Below are 18,247 nucleotides of genomic sequence, written 5' to 3'. Positions count from 1 at the left end.
ATGGACCACGATCTGAAACCCACATAATTTAAGTAAAGTCGCTGTTAGGCTGGAGGGCAAGTTTTTAGCATAAGGGTTGGTTATAGATCATATGCATTACAGTGCAGAGCATTAAGCACTGACACTTGCCCTGTCTGTGCACTGTTTTCTTACACTTGAAAGCTAATTCATATGAAGGAAGCCTGTGAATTTAAAGAACATTTCTATCCAAGTATCTTCTCATGTGTGCCTTTTGTTACAAATTAGATGATCCACTGCAAAGGAAAAGGTACTTGGGAATAGCTTTTTTCTTGTGATGAGACCTAAATATTAATGAACTTGCATTCAACCTTTCCCTTGGAGGACATGTTCTATTTGTCTGTTGTTCTTAACTTGTTGCTTCTCCTTTAATTAAATTCATTAAAGTGACATTTAGCTCAGGCTGGAACTGTACTTCTGACCTCTGATTAGAAGGTAGGTTGTCATGTATTTTTGAAAAGCACACTAAATTCAGCCTCCCTTCCTTGTAAAAATCCTTTGCTTACTTTCTCTGACCTTATCTAACCTTTTCTGAGCTGGTTCAACTCTATCAGTACAGCAGAAACCACTCCCTCCCCACCTCCTCTCCCTGCTGCTTTAGTTTCTTGGTGAATTATTGAGTTGCCTAGTTTTGAGAAGGGGTCCAGCAAGCACCAGAACTGGATGCACAGCCAGCAGCTGAACCATGTCTTGTTTTGGGGAGGAAGAAGGATTCACTCTCCCTTCAACAACACTATCCTGGTAAGCTGACTTACCCCTCACCACTGTCTGTTGAGCAGCATGGAGGGTGACCCCTGGTGATGCCTTGTTCCAGTGTTAAGTTTTAGCTTCAGAGGTATTCACCGCTCTGTAAGTGGGAAATTCATGAAGATGAGGCCTCATCAAAAGAAATATTTGTTGCAATTCTCAGTTTCCCATTGCTCACTAATGAGACAGCAGCCCGTGAGTCCCAGAAGATGGGAATGGAGGATCAGAAAGGAAGCACAGTACTGCTGTTGCACTGCTTTCTCTCACAGGCCTGATTTGAGTCTCCCTGGGTCATTTTGCCTTTACATGTTCTCAATCGCTTCCTACTGTCAAAACTCCTCCATTCATGGCTACAGTCTGGATTCTGGGGTTTTGTTCTTTTATCACTTCTTTTTCTTTCCTCATAGGGCATTGCAATGACCAACTTCCCTCGTGAACCCTCATCCTTGGGTGCAAATGCATCCACTTCACTGTTCTTCCTCTTTCTGGTGATCGTTCACCAGTCCTCTTTGCCTGTTTTCTGTGAATTTCTTTTTTCTTTATCCCTCTAGGAAGAGCTACTCTAATAATTAGAAAGTCTAAGAGAATCTAACGCTTCTTACTAATGGGGAAAAATTCTCCATACTTTGACCTAGGGTTTGAAAGAGTGAGGGGAGAGAAGAAGGATATTTACCTGCTGAACATGGCAAGGAGATGAGGAATATCGATGGTATGAAGTGTGAGTAGCAGAACTACCCCAGGATGTAGCTGTCTGGTGCTTAATCCTTTGGATGCTGTCCCTGGGCTTTCTGGACATCCAAAGTGTGGTTATGCATCATCCTTTTGAGATCTGACTTCTAGGGTGTCTAGAAATGAGAAAGGAGATCTGCCATGGAAATAAAAGGTGCTTCCCATGAGGCTGGTGTGTATGGGGCAGAGTACTTCTTCAGAGATGTGGTGTTTGGGACTTCACTAGGCTTTTTTTTTTAGTGCTTCTGTTTGTATCCTTGGCTGTGTCACCTTAGAAAATGCACTGACTCTGTGTGAGTTTTGGCAGTCCCTATAGAAAACTCCTTCTTTGTTTACTGCAACCTTGTCCTTTTAATCATGGAGGAGGGCATCAGATATTTTCAGTCACACAACCTAGGAGCAAGTCCCTAGCAGGGGCCACTTGAGTGTTAGAATGGAGGTAGATTAAGCAATTTATGGAACAATAAGATAGTTGATCTCAACCTCCACATGAAATGCACAGGGAAGGGTGTGAGGATTTTGGTTTTTTTAGCTTTTCTTTAGTTGCCATGGCTGGGGTGTTGCATCATCTTGTGTTTGTCTCCTGCCTTTTTTTTTTTTTTTTTTGTATTTACCATCCCACCATATAAGAAAGTGTTCTTTCAGTTTGTGAAGTCTGTTCCTAGCTGGCTGTGTCCTGGGTAAGGGGAATCACTATATCTGGTGTTGGTGCCCAAAGGAAAGTTGCAAATTAGTTTTGATATCTTCTATAAAGTAAGAAAGGGAAAAGAGAGTCTAGGAGGTTGTGGGTATTTCATTCATGGGGGAAATCCCAGGAGGAAGCCAGATTCTTCTGGATATGTCTAGTTCTCAGTCTTTCTTTTTGTAGCAGATTAGATTGCTTAATGGAGGAGTTAAGATAATTTTCCCATTTTTATAGATGAAACAGCAGTCATCTAAGGCAGAGAGGTGAGATACAGGAATGGAGACCAGGACTGTCCAGCTTCAGCCTTGCACTGCTGATGGCTTTAGCTGTTTGGCCACACTGGCTGCATTCAGTCTTCATTTCTTCCCCAGGGGAGCTAGATATGGATGTTGCAAGCATTTGCTGCAATGTCTTGGCACCAGCCATTGTCTGTAGGATGGACCTTTAACCCCACTGCAGGCTGAGAGTAGAAGGAAGGCTTTTCTGCCCTACCCCTCTAGAAAAGAGAGAGAGGTCTTTGCTCTTTTATTTGTTTTCAGTATCTGTAGAGAAAGTGGGGGAAAGAAAATGGTATTTCCATATTAAGATTTCAGAGAACTTTGAACCAAACTTTTTTTTTTAAGTTTGTCAGAACTAGATTAACATTTGTGAGCAATGAAAATACTGGGGAATGAGAGTATTGTACATTGGAGAAATGTTTGTTGTCACTGTCGTTAACCTGAGCTTTTATTTACTACTAATATTAGTCTTGAGATCAGAGGCCAGGTATAATTTGGATTAGGGAAGAGAGGGAACAGAGAAGAAATACTGAACAATATTTGCATGCTGTAAATATGCACTAATGAGACTTTATACCTTAATAGAGAAAAGTAAGGCCCTGATGTAGAAAAACACTTAAATGTGTGCTTTTCATGAGGGAGTGACAGAGTCCTACAAAGCCTGTTGACTCATTGACTAAAAGGGGTTTCTGCTTCTGCCCACAACTGAGTGGACTAGGAGGTTAGGTTGGTTTTTTTTTTTAATTATTACTTTCTGATTTTTTTACCCTCCACAGAGCCAAGGTGAACTGTGGGAATATTAAGTCCTGCAAAATTACAGAGAAGCATTCCTCTTCCCCTGGCATGCTATGTTTGTGCCTGGGAACAGGAAGTCAGGTATTTAGCTGAGCAGACCAAATCATACACAGAGCTTGTGAAAATAATTATCTCTGCATTTCCAGCTTTTGTTTCATTGCCCTTAAATAGGCACTGAAATTTCAGTCTGAAAATTCTGAGCCAGAACATGATTTTGCTGGGAAAAATGCATATAAAACCTAATTAAAAGCATCAACCCACACTTCTCTTTTTAAAAGTACATCTACTACCATCGTGCCTCTAAATGTAGCAGAGCTCAACAATCTCTAGCAGCCAAGAAGACACATAATTTAAAGGCTATTTTGGCATTTGATTAAGCACAGAGTGATAACTACAAGCCCATGCCCTGCAGGCATGACAAGAGGCAATTATGTTCTGAGGTCAAAAGCGAGGGGGAGAAAAAGCACAAGATTTTGATGACTTACTTAATTTTCCAGCTCCTGAAATTAGCAGAGACAAAGAAGTTCTAAATCGCCCAGATAAAATCCTGTCATTATCTGTTGCCTTTTCACCCTCTGCTCTCACTTTGCTCTGCAGAAGCTCAGGAGGATTATTTTCCACCAAATGGCTGCACTTAGAGAACTCAAGTTGGCACACATTTAAATGTTAAAGAATTTGAAAAACACTCTTTTTAAGTTCTGTATTTAGATGGCTGTCTGCACATAGGATCCTGGGAAAAGATACCTGTTTTCCAAAGTAGTGAGCAGCCATTGCCTCCTCTTGACTTCAAGCCAACAATTAGATCACTTATTTAGGAGATTAAAAAAGGAGCTCAGTGAGAGACTGCAAAGATAGGGAGCTGCTCAAAGAAGAGAGCAGTGTATTAATGAATTAATACAATCGTACTGTGTATTTCACAAATGGGCTTTGATGTATCTTCATACCAAAATGCAAAACATCACTGCTCCTTACAGGAAAACCAGTAAAAATTATTAAGTAAGATTATCATATAGGGACACAACATCAAGAAATGTGTTTACAAGGAGATAGACAGGCTCTAATCTCCCTTTGGAGTATTTATTGCAGATACAGGGTAGAAGAAAAAGCCATCCAGAGAAAGTGATTTGGTGGACAATGTCAGGATGGAAAACACATGCCTATTGTTTTAGGAGAAGGCACGATAGGAGATCATGTAGTATTCAGCTACTTCTACAGTTTTTCCAGGGTGTCAAATTGCCTTTATGCTTTATATCCAGAAAATAAATTTAAATGTTGACTCTGATACCACAGGTAGGTGTTTGTAAGTGAGAGCTGTCCTTCTAATGGCAAGCAGACAAGTGAGAAGCAAAAAGGTGAATTCCAGGAAACTGAAAGCTGAATCTAGAAATGTTTTCACCTGTCCAGAGATTCTTTCATGGAGAGTAGAGCAAGAGCTGTTGTGTTGGGGAAGAGGTGGTCAGTTTTGAATTGGATTATTTTTGGGGGGACGAAGGGGCTGTTACTTGGAATTGACACACATGCAATTTTAGTAGATCAGTGTTGTAAAGTCTCATGTACAGGAGACATGCCCAGGATGCAAGAAGTGTGCTCTCACTGTACCACAGAAAGATGTTTAACAGCTTTGTTGCTTGCTGGTAGCAGTTCCTAATGTCCTATTTCCAACAAAACACAAGCATTAAGGTTTGCTGCATATGTACAGTATTGCTTTTTGACAAATACACTAGGTTTTTATGGGTGAATTCTCAGGCAGTTAATTAGTGTGATTTTAAGTGGGGTTTTCCTCAGCCATCATGTATTTAATAGCTTTCTTTGATGATATAAAATAGTTACTGAAAAACAAACAAGCAAAACACACACACACAAAACTAACAAAAAAAACCCAAACAGAAAACACCAACATAGGAATTGAGAGCAGAAATATTTTTTCTGAATTGTGTGGGTCAGAAGTTTGAGTTTTGTATTCTTTAGTGGTAACTGTAAAAAATAAAGTAGTATCAGCAACTGTCTTTGCCCTTTGTATAGCATACATTAACTTTCCAGAGAAAAGGATCCAAATTGACCCAGGGCTGGGCCAAACCATAGCTCCCAGCAGCTGATATTGCCTGTAAATCTCATTTTGTCATTTCTTTGGCAGTTAATAGGAGTCATCTAAGCACATGGCAGGAGGAAGGAGGGCCCTTGGCCTCAGCGTTCTGCCAAAAGCTGCTAGAAACCTTCTGCCTCCCATGTCACCAATCTGCTCAGGTTTAGTACAGAACGGGCTTGAAAAGAGAGCTCACCACAGCTCTTTTCCAAAATCAGAAGCCTGGCATCAGAAGTTTTTTGGTCAGCACTGGCCTGTTGCCATAATGTATCACAGAGCAGAGCCTACTGCAGGCTTCTGTGGACAGATGCCTGTAAATGGACTTAATACCTCTTGATACTGTTTGTAGGGCTGACTAAAATTGCTGGGCGCTGCTGACTCTGCCTTTCTGGCTGGCTTCTCTCTTTGATCAAAAGTTGTCTCTTAACTTTGTCCCATCCTTCCTCCACTTACCTTGTTGTTGATTAATGACCTAAAGCCAAGGGTAAGAATGAAGTATTGCATCTTAGAGGTTTGAGGTATTGCATCTTAAAGGTTCATGCTTGTCCTCCTCATTTCCCTCCGTCTGTAACAGGAGAAGTTGGTTGCAGTAAGAATTTACTGCGTTACACAAGTGTATGGTGCAATACGAGTCCAGGGTAAAACTATTTCTCCAGCGTCAGGGAAACCAGGACATCTTACGTGATCCAAGCCCTAGAACTATGCCAAGTGTAGAAGCTGTTATTCAACAACAAGCACATGTCTGTCTTGGGAGTTTGGCAATTAGTCCTTAACTGTGGTGCATCAGTAAGGATCTGATATTGGAGTAATCCCTGTAAATTTACAGAAATGGGACCGTTTATCTGTCCAGCGATACATAAATGAAACAACTGACAAGAATAGAAGGCTTCATGGAAATTAGTGTGTTGGGTTGCTGCCTGCCAGACAGATAGAACAGCCTCGATACAGTTAAGGGATGTTCCGAGAAATAGCAGTATGCTCCTATTTTCCATAAGCAAACTTGGCATGCGTGTACCACGTGGAAGTTTTCTGGGACAAGACAGCAGAACACTGGATAGGATTTTTGGTTTTTGGGGGAGGATATTTTGCTGTTTTTATAATGGGGCCAGGGAAAAGTGAGTCAGTGAAAGATGTTTGGTGTCAGATGGGCCATGGATCTACTAGATGGTTAAAGCTTCACTGATTGCTCTGTGGCCATCACACACAGACACAGGCTTGGTTTTTATGTTGAGTTTTGTGTTGGAGGTAGTACAAGGTGTGGCTAGGAGGGCACATCATCCCTGCAGCTGAAAGCCTTTTTGATGTGGCCGAGTTTTCATTCTTGTGGAATAAGTAAGGGAAAGAGTTGGCTTTAGTTTCAGTCTGTGGCTGGTGTGCTAGGCTGGGAAACAATTTTTTTTGTTCCCAGATTCACCATGGATTTCCCATGAGATCTTCTGGAAGCTGCATAACCCTTCTGCTACTGAGATGAGAAAGACAATGCATAGCTACTTCATATGGATATTTGGGGATTAATATATTCACGTTCATCAAGCTGTTTAAGATCTTTGGATCAAAGATGCTGTAAAGATGAGAAATACAATTGCTTGTTGTCTAGTGAGTTTGTTTATTAATACTTTTAGGGCTTTGTTTTCAAGGCATCTCAAAGTGTGTTTCTTTTTTCTTTTGCAAACTGTAGCCTGGATTTCTTTTAAAACAGGTAAGATTTCTGAGAGCTCTTTAATTTCACAAGTATTTGCCAACTATTTGACTATGTAGGCAGATCCAACACAAAACTAAGACTGAACTTAAATCATCCAGTGCCCCATAAATTGTCCTTTCCGTGGAAAATACCACTGCAGGGCCCAAACTTTGGGAAGATTGCCAGAACCCGCAGGCCATCCCTCAGCATGCTGCAGGCTACAGCAAAAGCCATCAGGCTCTCATTTTCTAAGGACCAAGAAAAGAACCAGGAGCAATACAGATGTTATTACATCTGCTGTAGGACAGGTGCAGTCTTGCTGAGCAGGTGGGATCCTGGTGCTTGGATTGCTGGTTGTCATAAAATTTCCTTTGCCTGATCAAGTACAACATGGGGCTGTAATTTTATATATCAAAACCAACTAGCTTTTCACCTGGTAAGTAGAAATAATAACAATGCCGTACTTGCTATTTACCACTTTCAATAGGAGATTGCTAAAGCCCTATATAAAAGGGTTTTTTGAGATGAGAAAATCAAGTCACTGAGTGGAGAAGTAATTTCTCTGGAGAGCCAGCAAGCCAGTGATCGGACCCTGTTTCCAAAGACCGTATCTCAGCGGTACCGTAACTATCTCAGTACAGCACATGGATAAAACCTGCTGCTAAACGTCATTCCGCTTTTAATCTTAGCCTCAGCCTGGAAAGTAAATGTTTACCGTGTTTCTGTGTGTTAATCCTTGCAGCTTTCAGCCGAGCCCCGGTCCCCATGGCTGTGGTCCGAAGGGAGTTGTCCTGTGAGAGTTACCCCATAGAGCTGCGCTGCCCAGGAACAGATGTTATCATGATCGAAAGTGCCAACTACGGGAGGACTGACGATAAAATCTGTGACTCTGATCCTGCTCAGATGGAGAATATCCGCTGTTATCTGCCAGATGCCTATAAGATTATGACTCAAAGGTATAGTATTTAATATTCTTTGTTTGCTGACTGTTGGTTTTTTAATCCGGAGTGTACACACCAGTTTGTGTGTGTGTTTGCATGAGAAAATGCAGGTACTTAGTCTGTATGTATGTGCACAGAATTACAGCTATCGTTGCTAAACTGTGGGTTTAACAGAGTTGGTTTAGCATCACGCAATATAAATAACACTTGCTGTAAGTACTGCTGATCAGTCATCTTGATTCTCCAGTTTTGCCTCTGAAATACCTAAATATCAAGGCTCTTAATGAACACTGAAGTGAAATCTTTCTCAAATGAATGTTCACTGGTTTTTGTGCTATGTTCAAACAGAGGGCCGGCAATCTCCTTCAAATAATTAACATTTTGTGTTCAGAATAACATTTACAGTTTTCAAAACACAAAGAAGTGTCTGCTTCTCTCCTTGTGTTCACAGGCTTAGTTTTAGAGAGGGTCTGAATTTTCAGTCAAGGATTGGTATTCACGTTGGTCTTGCAGAAGACTTGTTAAATTTCTGTATAATAACTATAGCTTTTGAGTGGGGCTGCTCCATCTGGAAATGGTAATTGAGATACAAGCCATGTAGACAGGCTCATGTATTGCAGAGCCAGGGCCTATCAGTTTATTACAACCTAGAGATATCCTGGTTATGGAAAGCCTTTAACTGTTGCCTAATTTTTAAGGATATTTTCTGGCACAAGTGGTGTTGTGGGAAGAATTCGTAAATCACAGCTCTTGACATGTAATTGCATTCAGTAAATTTTTCCTAATACGTGAATAATTATTCACTACGTTTGACTGTTAATTAGCAATAGAGATTAGTATTTCAAGGTATTAATAATGGTATTGACACAGGCGAAGTGTTGCTAATTAACATTATGACAGCAGTGTTTGTGTGGTGACCTTGTGGCTTAAAGCAGTGCAAAGTTTTAATGGAATATCTTGCCATTGTTTGCTGTGAGATGCTTTGCACTAAAAATGGACTGGGGTGAGCAACAGAAAAGAAAGCATGAGTTTCAGCTGTGTTTCACAAGTTAACTGCTGGTTTTGACCTGCCCGTAGAATTGCTGCATGTCAAGTATTTAGGTCTCAGAACGCTAAGAAGTCTCATGAAAAATGTCCCTTTTGCTGGAGGTGGCTCCTATTAGACCATTTGAGTTGGACGTCCTTGCATAGCTGGTTGAAGTCCTGTTTATAGATTATGCCAGCTACATTTTCAACAGAAATGGAAAGGGTAACAACGTGCCATCAGCCAGTCCCCTGGATTTGGTGTGGTTTTAGTGGAATTACTGTAATTCTCCTGTTCAGGTTGTTAGTGGCTTCAAGCAGAAACCCTTAATCCTCTCCATGTTGGCAGAATAAAGCCATGTCATCGCTTTTTGGGAGAGTACAAAGTATTAATGTTTTTATATATATGTGTATTATTGTCCTCCAGACACCAGCTTCCAAGCCAAACGCAGACCTCTGCAATCTTCCAGTCAGTCCCCATGTGTAGCAAGTGTGCAATAGCTGTTAGCTCTTTGGTCAGGGAGGGCGGGCACATAATCCTGTTGTGTGCCCATGGCACTGGGATGAAAACTTACGTTGGTTCCTTGTCTCCAGGTATCATCAGTGCAGACTCAAATGGCTTAGCAGAGAGTTTAACAGGGTAGCACATCTCTGGGCCAAAGCATCTTTGTGTTTCCATGTGGGCAGAAAGTGGTGCCATAAAAGCTGGCCACTGAGGGGAAAACTTCTCAAGCAAATCCTTACTGGACTGAATATTAATATCTGTGGGGCCTTGCCTGCTGCCATTTATCAGCAGGGAGGCTCAGGAAAGGGTAATGGCTCTTTACATTTAAGACATTTGATGATTTTTATGAATAAGTGTGCAATCCTGTTATTGGGTACTATTGAGTTTCTTGAAAATAAATATAACTTGGTTCTAGTTAAAAGACAAGCTAAAAAGGGGAAAAATACTCTACTTTGCATTTTTATGTCAGTCTCATTTCTTTTTTTAATCTCCATTAACTCAAAGAGTTGAAACAATTTAAAAATAAAACCATTAAAATGAAATATGTTCTTAAGATGCAAAGCCAGTCTGTCAGCTCACATCTCCGAGTAGACTTCATAGCTGAGCCTCTGAAAAAAGTAGTTTAAAAGGAAAATTGTGACAGCCTAGTAGTTGTGGCGCTAACTATGCCACATTTTCTTCTGAAAGCCTCTACCTGCAAAAATTAATCAATTTGGCAGTATTTGGGTGAGTTTGCAGATTAATGCAGGCTTTAATACAGTAAGCTTGTCTTTGCCGACACTGTGGGGTGGGGAAGCAGGTATGGGAACTGAAGATTGTTGAGGCAGTATAAACCTGCATGGGAACTGAAGCTGTCTGTGTATGGAAAGAGAAATGATATGCGCAGTGCGTGCCTATTATGCATTCATTAATTATTGCATTCATAAATACACAGTCTCCTTGTAGATTGTATAATAAGTTGTCTAACTACTGGCAGTTTTTAATCAGAAACACTGTACAGCCGACTCAGACATATTACAGTGTGACTGTGGAGAGGCAGAGAGGGAAAGATGGGGGAAAAAAAGTACGTATGAGACAGAGGTGGTGTTAGTTTGTGAGCTGAGGCTGAGAGAGAGCAGATTCATGGTAGACATTAGTGACTGCACTCTTAGCCCACCCGTCTTCCCCCTGCAAAAAAAAGAAAAAGCACATAAAAACCCCAACACCCTGAGCTAGCCTGTTCTTTACTTCTATATGCTTATTTAAATTAATTTTTGCAGACGATTATATGAGCTTATTTTGAAAGGGAAAGGCATAAATCTTATGGTTTGTTTGTGGAGCCCCCTGAGCAGAGGGAGCACAAGGAGTTCTTACTGTGATCATTGCCCTGGAAACCTCTAAAATCTTTGGAGTACTGCTTAAAGTAAAGGACATTTAAACAGTTTGTAGGGAGCTATTTTATAGAAAATTAAATCTCTATGGCCTATTTTTGGTATTTTGGTTTTGTTTGTTTATTTTTTTTTAGTTCATAAAAGACACTTTCTGAGCTGTTACAGGGAGCAGTTACTTGGATGCTTGTAGGAGGAGCTGGCAAGTTAAAGTTTTTCTGATTCAATTAGATAAAAATATATTTCATAGCATGTTTGCTTTAGAGAAGTGTCTTTTTGAGGGTTGTAACAATTAAATTCTAATCATGCCCATTGCAAACTGTGTACACGGTACCATGGGAGTCTTTGCTATGTCCTCCCTTAAGCAACTGTGCCACGAAATTATCATATCATCCATTCAAACAACCAGGGTTCTCTGTGAACAATGGGGAAAAGCAGCCTCCTATTCCCCTAAGAGTTGCCTTTGTTTTTATAGCATTAACACCGTAGTTTAGTATATTAAAAATGCCCTGAAGAAAAAGGAAAAAAAAAAATAGCTTTTAGTGTGCTCTCTTGAATTTCTTGTGGATGCTTTCCACCAAGGAAATGGCCAGCTCGGAAAGGCAAAATCTGTGTATTACTTTTTGCATCTTAGTAATTTCACTACAAGTCAGTGGAGCTGGTTGCCTTGTAAAAGCACCACACAAATTTAGGCCTGCAATGTGGGCACGGGCATTAAACATTTAGTTGCCTCCTCTTAATGCACACAAATACACCAGCACATTGTTCTTTTTTTAAGGCATGGGCTTAAGAGTTCTGTGGAATGAAGACCTGTGTGTGTACTTTGCTGGGTTGGAGCCACTAGCAGGAAGAAGATAGGTGGATCAGGTTTTGCATGGACGTTCACAGAGCTGTGTGGTGTCCATACCACCTTTGCATTTAACTTTGTAGTTTGGAACATTTTATTCTGTAGGCTTTAACCCTAAATTTTGAAAGGGGCAGAGGAAAGGGGGAAATCCAGGTAGGAACAGTAGGAGGTACATGACATGTAAGTACACACACACACAGAACAATTGCATTTTTTGTCTTAAAGGCAAGAGCAGGGCTTTCCTTTTGCTTTTCGGATCCTTGTCTACCCCAACCATTGCATGCTACTCTTACTCTGGAGAAAGGAAAGGAGGGATGGAATAATGTGACAGAATGACAAAACCAGCAGGCATAATAGAAGAGACGGGAAAAATATTCACAGGTCTCAGCAGCTGTTCTCAGGATCAAAGGGAACTTCTTTCTGCCTTTTCAAAATTTGGAAGGTAGATGATGTTCCCCAGCAAGAGCCTTCCACTCTTGTATCTCTAAGCAACTCAGAGAGCTCAGTTTGCAATGCAAGCAGCGTTGGCACACAACTTTGCAAAACTCCTGTGTGCTGCTGTTGCCACTCCTGTCTTGGGGATGAGGGCTGAAAGCTGCTGAGCTCTCTCCTCTCTTCTCCTCTGAAGGGAGCACCAGACCCATTTTGTTTCCCACAGGCCAGACACCTCCTGCCCAGAGCTTCCCACTGCTTCCAGGACAGAGAAACTGTGTCTCCTCGGTCAGAGGGTGTGTAGCCTGCACAGTGCAGCAGGATGTGCACCCTCTGCTTCACTGCAGCTCGTCATAGTGCCATCTGCCCCCAGCACAGCTCTCTGGTGAGGTGGAAGGCAGGGCCAGTGAGGTGGGTGCTGCAGCTCGTATTGCCTCCTCTGCTGGCTTAGCAGCAGGGAATTTCTGGTAGCTCCCTGGGAGGCACAACTGGGGAAGGTACTGCATGCCCTGCCAGTTCTGCAGTTGCTTAGCTGAACTAATTTGCTTTAGTTTTGAGTCTGATCTGCATGGTTTGTCTCTGGTTTCAGTGTTGACATTGATGATGCCTTCAGGTCAAGACTTGGGAGTTAAAAAAAAACCAAAACCACCAAACAGAAAGTACAATTAAGGGTGTAAGACTGCTCTCAGATTTTCATTTAGTTTTATCAGAGGGCCTAATCCTTTTACATGAGGAGGGGCACTCACAACTCTCTCAGTTGGAAGGATGGTAGCAGACACTTTGCACAGGGTTAGGTGAGAGTAAAGAAATTCAATGAACCAGCTTGCGTTACACTGCAAAGATTTTTCATCTCCTGAAGGGCTGTGTTTTGTTAATGTTTTTGGTTGATGACCTGAGAAATGCAGGAGTCTGAAATGAGTGCCATTATTATTGTAATAATATTGCATCTCATGGTGTGCTGTTATTGATGCTATCAGCTGCTGTGATTTTCAAGACACTTCTCAAATGTCAGTGATCTGCATTTGCATTGGGAAATAAAGAGGCAGGATTATCTGTATTTTACAGATAGGATAATTCATGTTAATCATTCACAGAGTGGCCACTGGTTTTGAACATATTAATTTCAGGATCTCTTGTAGAGTCTTCTATATTAAGTAGCTTCTCACAGTGTGTGTGGGGAGGTGCAGAGGACAAGGAGAGCTGCAGACCTGGAGGCTCTGTAGTGAGAAGGCCCATAAGTAGGACTGAATGAGAAGACTTCAGCTGAATTGCAGCACAGTCACGTTAAGCTCTACAAAATTAATGGCATATTTCTTAGAAAACAGCCCCCTGCTTATATGCTGTCATCACCTCTGACTCAGATACTGAATGCCCTATTTGGTAGGAACCCCACCACCCTCCTCTGCATCCTGAGTACATTTTGCAAAGATTGCCAAGATACTACTCATTTTTCTAAATTTGTTACCACACAGATGGCATGAGAAGTGCATTTCTAAAGGACTGAAATGCTGCAATGGGAAGCTAGGCTTTCTGGGAAGCATAAGTCTGGCGCTTTGAGATCTCCACGTGAAAAGCATCAATATGGAAAAATACTAATGTTTCAGTTAACCAGTTTTTGCAACTAGCAGGAATTAACAGGGAATACTGAAGCTCACGTTCCCTGGATTCTGATATAAAAGGTTAGAAAACAAGCCACACCACTTGATTAAACAATCTATTTTCTCACCATGTGGAAAGATATTTTAAAATGAAGGAAAGTCTGTTAATCTTACCTGAAGCTTGACCCTGAGACAAGGGCACATATACTATTACTAAGAGCGGGTAAAAATCAAAAATCAAAAAAGCCCAAACAAGAACTGTAAGTGCTAGTGGAGTTTTATGCATTGAGCTGTTGAATCACTCTAAAATAGGTTGCTACTTCCCAGCCTATACAGTCTTAATTTATCCTACCTCTTCCTTTCCTCAAAGTGCTGTTGGAGTAAATTCTTAAAGTGACAGCCTCCTGGAATTGCCCTGGTACCCTAGTAAATCAGGGTTTGTCAGCCCAAACATCTCAGCTGATTGCAGCTGCCATGGTAACAGATGAGGAGGAGGCAGTAGCTTCTGGAGGTAATTAGGTTCCAAACTGTGGAAGGCTCTGTAGATCAAAAATAGTGCTTTAGGCTTCCCTGGGTACCAATCGGTAGGCATGGCCAGCTATAAAACACCACACTTTAAATAAATAAATAAATAAAGGGTTGTACTGTGCTGTGCCTGTTGGGTTTTGGTTGCTGTTAGCATGCAACTCCAATGCAGTGCCATGTGAGAAAATTCAGACTTGAACTGAGAAAGCAATGTGCAACCAGCAGCCTCTGCAGCCAAAGGGAAAGGCCTCCTTGAAGTGTGCAGATTGGAGGAAGCTGGAGGAATTAGTTTTGCTGTTTTCTAAGACAGTTTCATTTTTCCAGCCGTTTTGTTATGTTTCTTTTCATTTCTTTTTCCCCCTCACTGGCCTTAACTGACAAAGAGAAGATATGGGGTAACCTCTAGGATAAATCATGTCTTGAAGTAGCCTCAGCATTGCTGAACACATGATGTGCTGAAAACTGTGCAGGGAAAATCCATGCTCCATCCATTACTTTACTAGTGTGAAAGTGGCCAGCTCCACCTTGTCAGAGGGAAGCAACTGGACCGCCCTTGGCAACCTTTTGCGTGTAGCTTTTCCAGTGGGAGACTGCCTATGTGAAATATACTCCTGTTATCTGAGTTGTTTTGGTTTGTTGTTTTTTTTTTTTTTTTAAATTTTGAGGCTTGTTGAGAACAGTAGCTACTAGTTTGTACCTGGGAGGAAGGGTTGAGCAAAGATGGATATGTTGCTGACAGTGGTGACCACTGGTTGACGTGCATGCTGTGTTTATTACCACGCTGCAGGAAGTGGGTGTGGGCCCACAGAAAGCAGTCCTGGAACGGCAAGAGGGGCGATCAGTGAAGATGCAGCTTTAGGTCCTTGGGTGCTGTCCTCTGCTTTTTATGAAACAGGTTTTGGACCATGAAAAGCATTATCCGATGTGCCTGAAGAGGAAATTTTAAAGCCAGGCATCTGCATGCTCCCCATGGCACCTCCTGCCCATTACCTAAATTGCTGAAGTTATAAACATCAGAGGTGCTTTTGCTTAGTTGTCCTGCATCTTCAGTTCCCCTGAACATGGCAGTCTTATAAGGCCATCACAGGGACTGGTCTTCAGATGCTTGATCTCCTTAAATGAGGCTTAAATCTATGTAGAGCATTGCAAGATAGCATATAAGGTTTATTCAGGCTAAATGGACATACACTATTTTAAGTAGGGAGTTTTGAGTAGAAAGATATATTCATCCTCCTTCTCCAGTTAGTTTTCTGCCTAGGAATAATGTCTGAAGAGCTGTGAGGTAAGATGACTTTGAAGCAATGCATCTCTATCACTTTCTTTTGCTTCGTTCTTTCTTCATGTTACAGAAGAGCTCAGTCTGTGCCTGAGGTCAAAATTGGGTTTATACACAGGGGATTCTCTATTCTTTAGGACATTTCAAAGCTTTCATTCAGCACATTTTTGACTGCATCATTTGTGGAATCTTTGGAGCTTGAACTCCATATTCTGTTCTAAGACGTGTAAAACCAGCACTGGTTTATACCACACCCTGGGATTTCTGTGCTTCTTTGCAGGGCTGGAAGGACTCTGCAGACCTCACTCACCTTTGCATGCTCGCAGTTTGGCATCCACAACTTGGCTTTCCATTTTGTGTGATCCCTCTGCTGATACCAAATGCAAATAGGCAAAAGATGTGCCTTAGACACAAATCATTTCCTTACCAGCATAAAAAATACAGACTGACACAGGCAGTGTTCCTGGATGATCAGTTCAATGTGGTCCTTAAATTTAAGAGTGAGTTTGGTTACTGGAATAACCTGAAGTTTATTTCAACCTCTTTGGGGAAAAGAGGAAAGGAATGGCAGTTCTCGGAAGCAGTGACCCAAGAAAAGGTTTTGCTGCCCATTATGATTCAGGGGAAGGATTTTATGTATCAGTAAGCTGAGTGCATAAGAAATGCCAGGCCACATCTGTGATGTAAAGAAAGGGCAGGATATGGAATTTGATTAGAGCCATCTTCTATGCATTATGTATAAGATAATACATTGGTGTCAGTTATATACAGTGGAAGCCTTAATTCAGCTGGAGTCCTGCTGACATCGTAAACTGGGAGATGGGGAGTAGTTTATGGGCAGTAGTAGAGTCTCCAGACTGAATTATAGCCTCAGCATTCAGTGTGTTACTGAGAGTTGCAGTTGGTAGTAGACAGTATATTACATGCTTTTACCCAGAGTAGGACTGGTGACAAAGAAGGGGAGAACTTTATCACAGAGACACTGTGAGAAATGGAGGGTTGAGTTATGGGCAAGATAACCATAGAATAATATAAAACTAATGCAAGGGAAGATGGGAGGATTTGGAGCTGGCCAGAAGAGAAGATGGCAGAATGGGAATAGAGTTTCCTCATGTGTTCACTGCTCTGCCCCTGTGCCCAGTCCTCCCTGCCTTGGGGCAGGATGTGGCATCCTGTAATGGGCAGGGACTATCTCTGCCACTCCCATGCCTTTTTATGTTCTGATCTCTCATAGTTAGGAGATGGGTTTCCACCCCAAGCCCAAGATTTTTAATATTCTTTTTAGATTGTCAGCCATAATTGCAATTGCTGAATATTCTTGCTGGCCATAGAAATAGTCAAATCCTTTCTGAATCTCATTAAGTCCACAGTCATGATGACTTCTAGGTTCTCTTAAGTCCAGCAGAATAATAGCTTATTGTGTGAAAAATGATTGTCATGTTTTAATTTCATTAACATCATTTTTCACTGTGAAGACAAAGCTACCTTTGCCATTTCTGTTCCTTAGCTTGTGTGCATTTGTCATTGCTTCTAACTTATCTGCTCACCAAGCTATGATCTTTCAAATATTTCTTTTTATGGGAGTTGGTTTGGAGTTTTGTCACGAGTGTATGAGAAGGTTCTCCTCCTTTTTCCCTAAATACCCATAATTCTGCATTGCCACATTTGAGGAAAGATGAGCTATACAGAGTTCTAGTTCAGGCTACATCTACCTATATAAAGGCAAGATGATTTATTTATTTTATTTTTATCATTTGCCTTTTATTTTTTCCTCCCTGCCCTGTGAAGTCTACTCAAATGCTGAAGGGTTGTTTAAGGTTTTTTTCCTTCTTTTTTTTTTTTTTTTTTTTAATTTTATTTTCAGCAAAACAAAAAGGAACAGGTAGGGAAAAAATTGTTTGTGATAAATTTGAGAGTTTGAGGCCATTTCTCTTTGGAAAGCCTCCTTACTCTCTTCCTTTCCCGGAGTGGCTTTGAATTACGCAGAATGTCCCATTTGACTTGAGTACTACACCCACACAAATATAATTATGTCCTGCCCCAAAACACCTGCTCTCTTTCTGATAAATCATTAGTTCTCTGGGTCACTTGGAACAGATTGTTCTGCTTAAATGATTACAGTGTGGCCCAGCTAGTACTGATGGAAAGTAAAGTTTGATCTTCAATACTAGCAAATATGTGGAGTAAAATATAAAAGCATACATTAAGTTGGAGGGAGCAGGCTTAGTTGTAGAAAAAATATAGTGCTATCTTGAGTGACTTTCCCATGAGTAATGGAGAATTTCACATACAAATGTGGATGAGTAATCTTCATCACTGGTGTTTTGGGGAGCAGGGGAGACATCTTCAAAAAAAAATAAATTCCTGCCAGTGACAGAAGTGCACCTTGACACTCTTTTGAATTAGTGGCAAGGTTGCTGAGAGCTGAACACAGGCATCTAATATCCAAGACACCTTAACCCCACCTCCAAACCCCTTAATTACACATACACACAAAGAATATAGGTCACCTTCAATGTAGTGGATTCATCTGAGCTCTGGAAAATCAATTTCAGTTGATTAGTTGCACTTGTAGCTAGATGTAAAGAGTTAAAGCCAAGCGCCAAACAATGCCGACTAATGCCTGTCATTTTGGGCTGCAATCCAGAAAACACTTTTGTGCCTGTGTAATGCCGTGCATGTGACAAGAGCTGTCTGAAGTCGGCATGGAGGTAGAA

At 41.3% G+C, this 18,247-nt stretch overlaps 1 protein-coding gene across 24 annotated transcripts in view; it reads left to right on the top strand.

The window, feature by feature from the left end:
- Positions 1-18,247, top strand: part of ADGRL3 (adhesion G protein-coupled receptor L3) — a 525,110-nt gene that overhangs the window by 236,958 nt on the left and 269,905 nt on the right. For all 24 annotated transcript variants that reach the window (XM_027899091.1, XM_027899095.1, XM_027899078.1 and 21 more), the window contains exon 4: positions 7,759-7,972. In XM_027899091.1, coding sequence (XP_027754892.1) covers positions 7,759-7,972 — 214 coding nt within the window. The remainder of the gene's footprint in view (positions 1-7,758; positions 7,973-18,247) is intronic.

This window comes from Empidonax traillii, unplaced genomic scaffold, assembly GCF_003031625.1.
Source record: "Empidonax traillii isolate 1590-97213 ecotype Southwest subspecies unplaced genomic scaffold, ASM303162v1 scaffold637:size711352, whole genome shotgun sequence".
Lineage (NCBI taxonomy): Eukaryota > Metazoa > Chordata > Aves > Passeriformes > Tyrannidae > Empidonax > Empidonax traillii.
The sequence above is the reverse complement of the archived record's forward strand: the minus strand, read 5'-3'. Positions and strand labels throughout refer to the sequence as shown.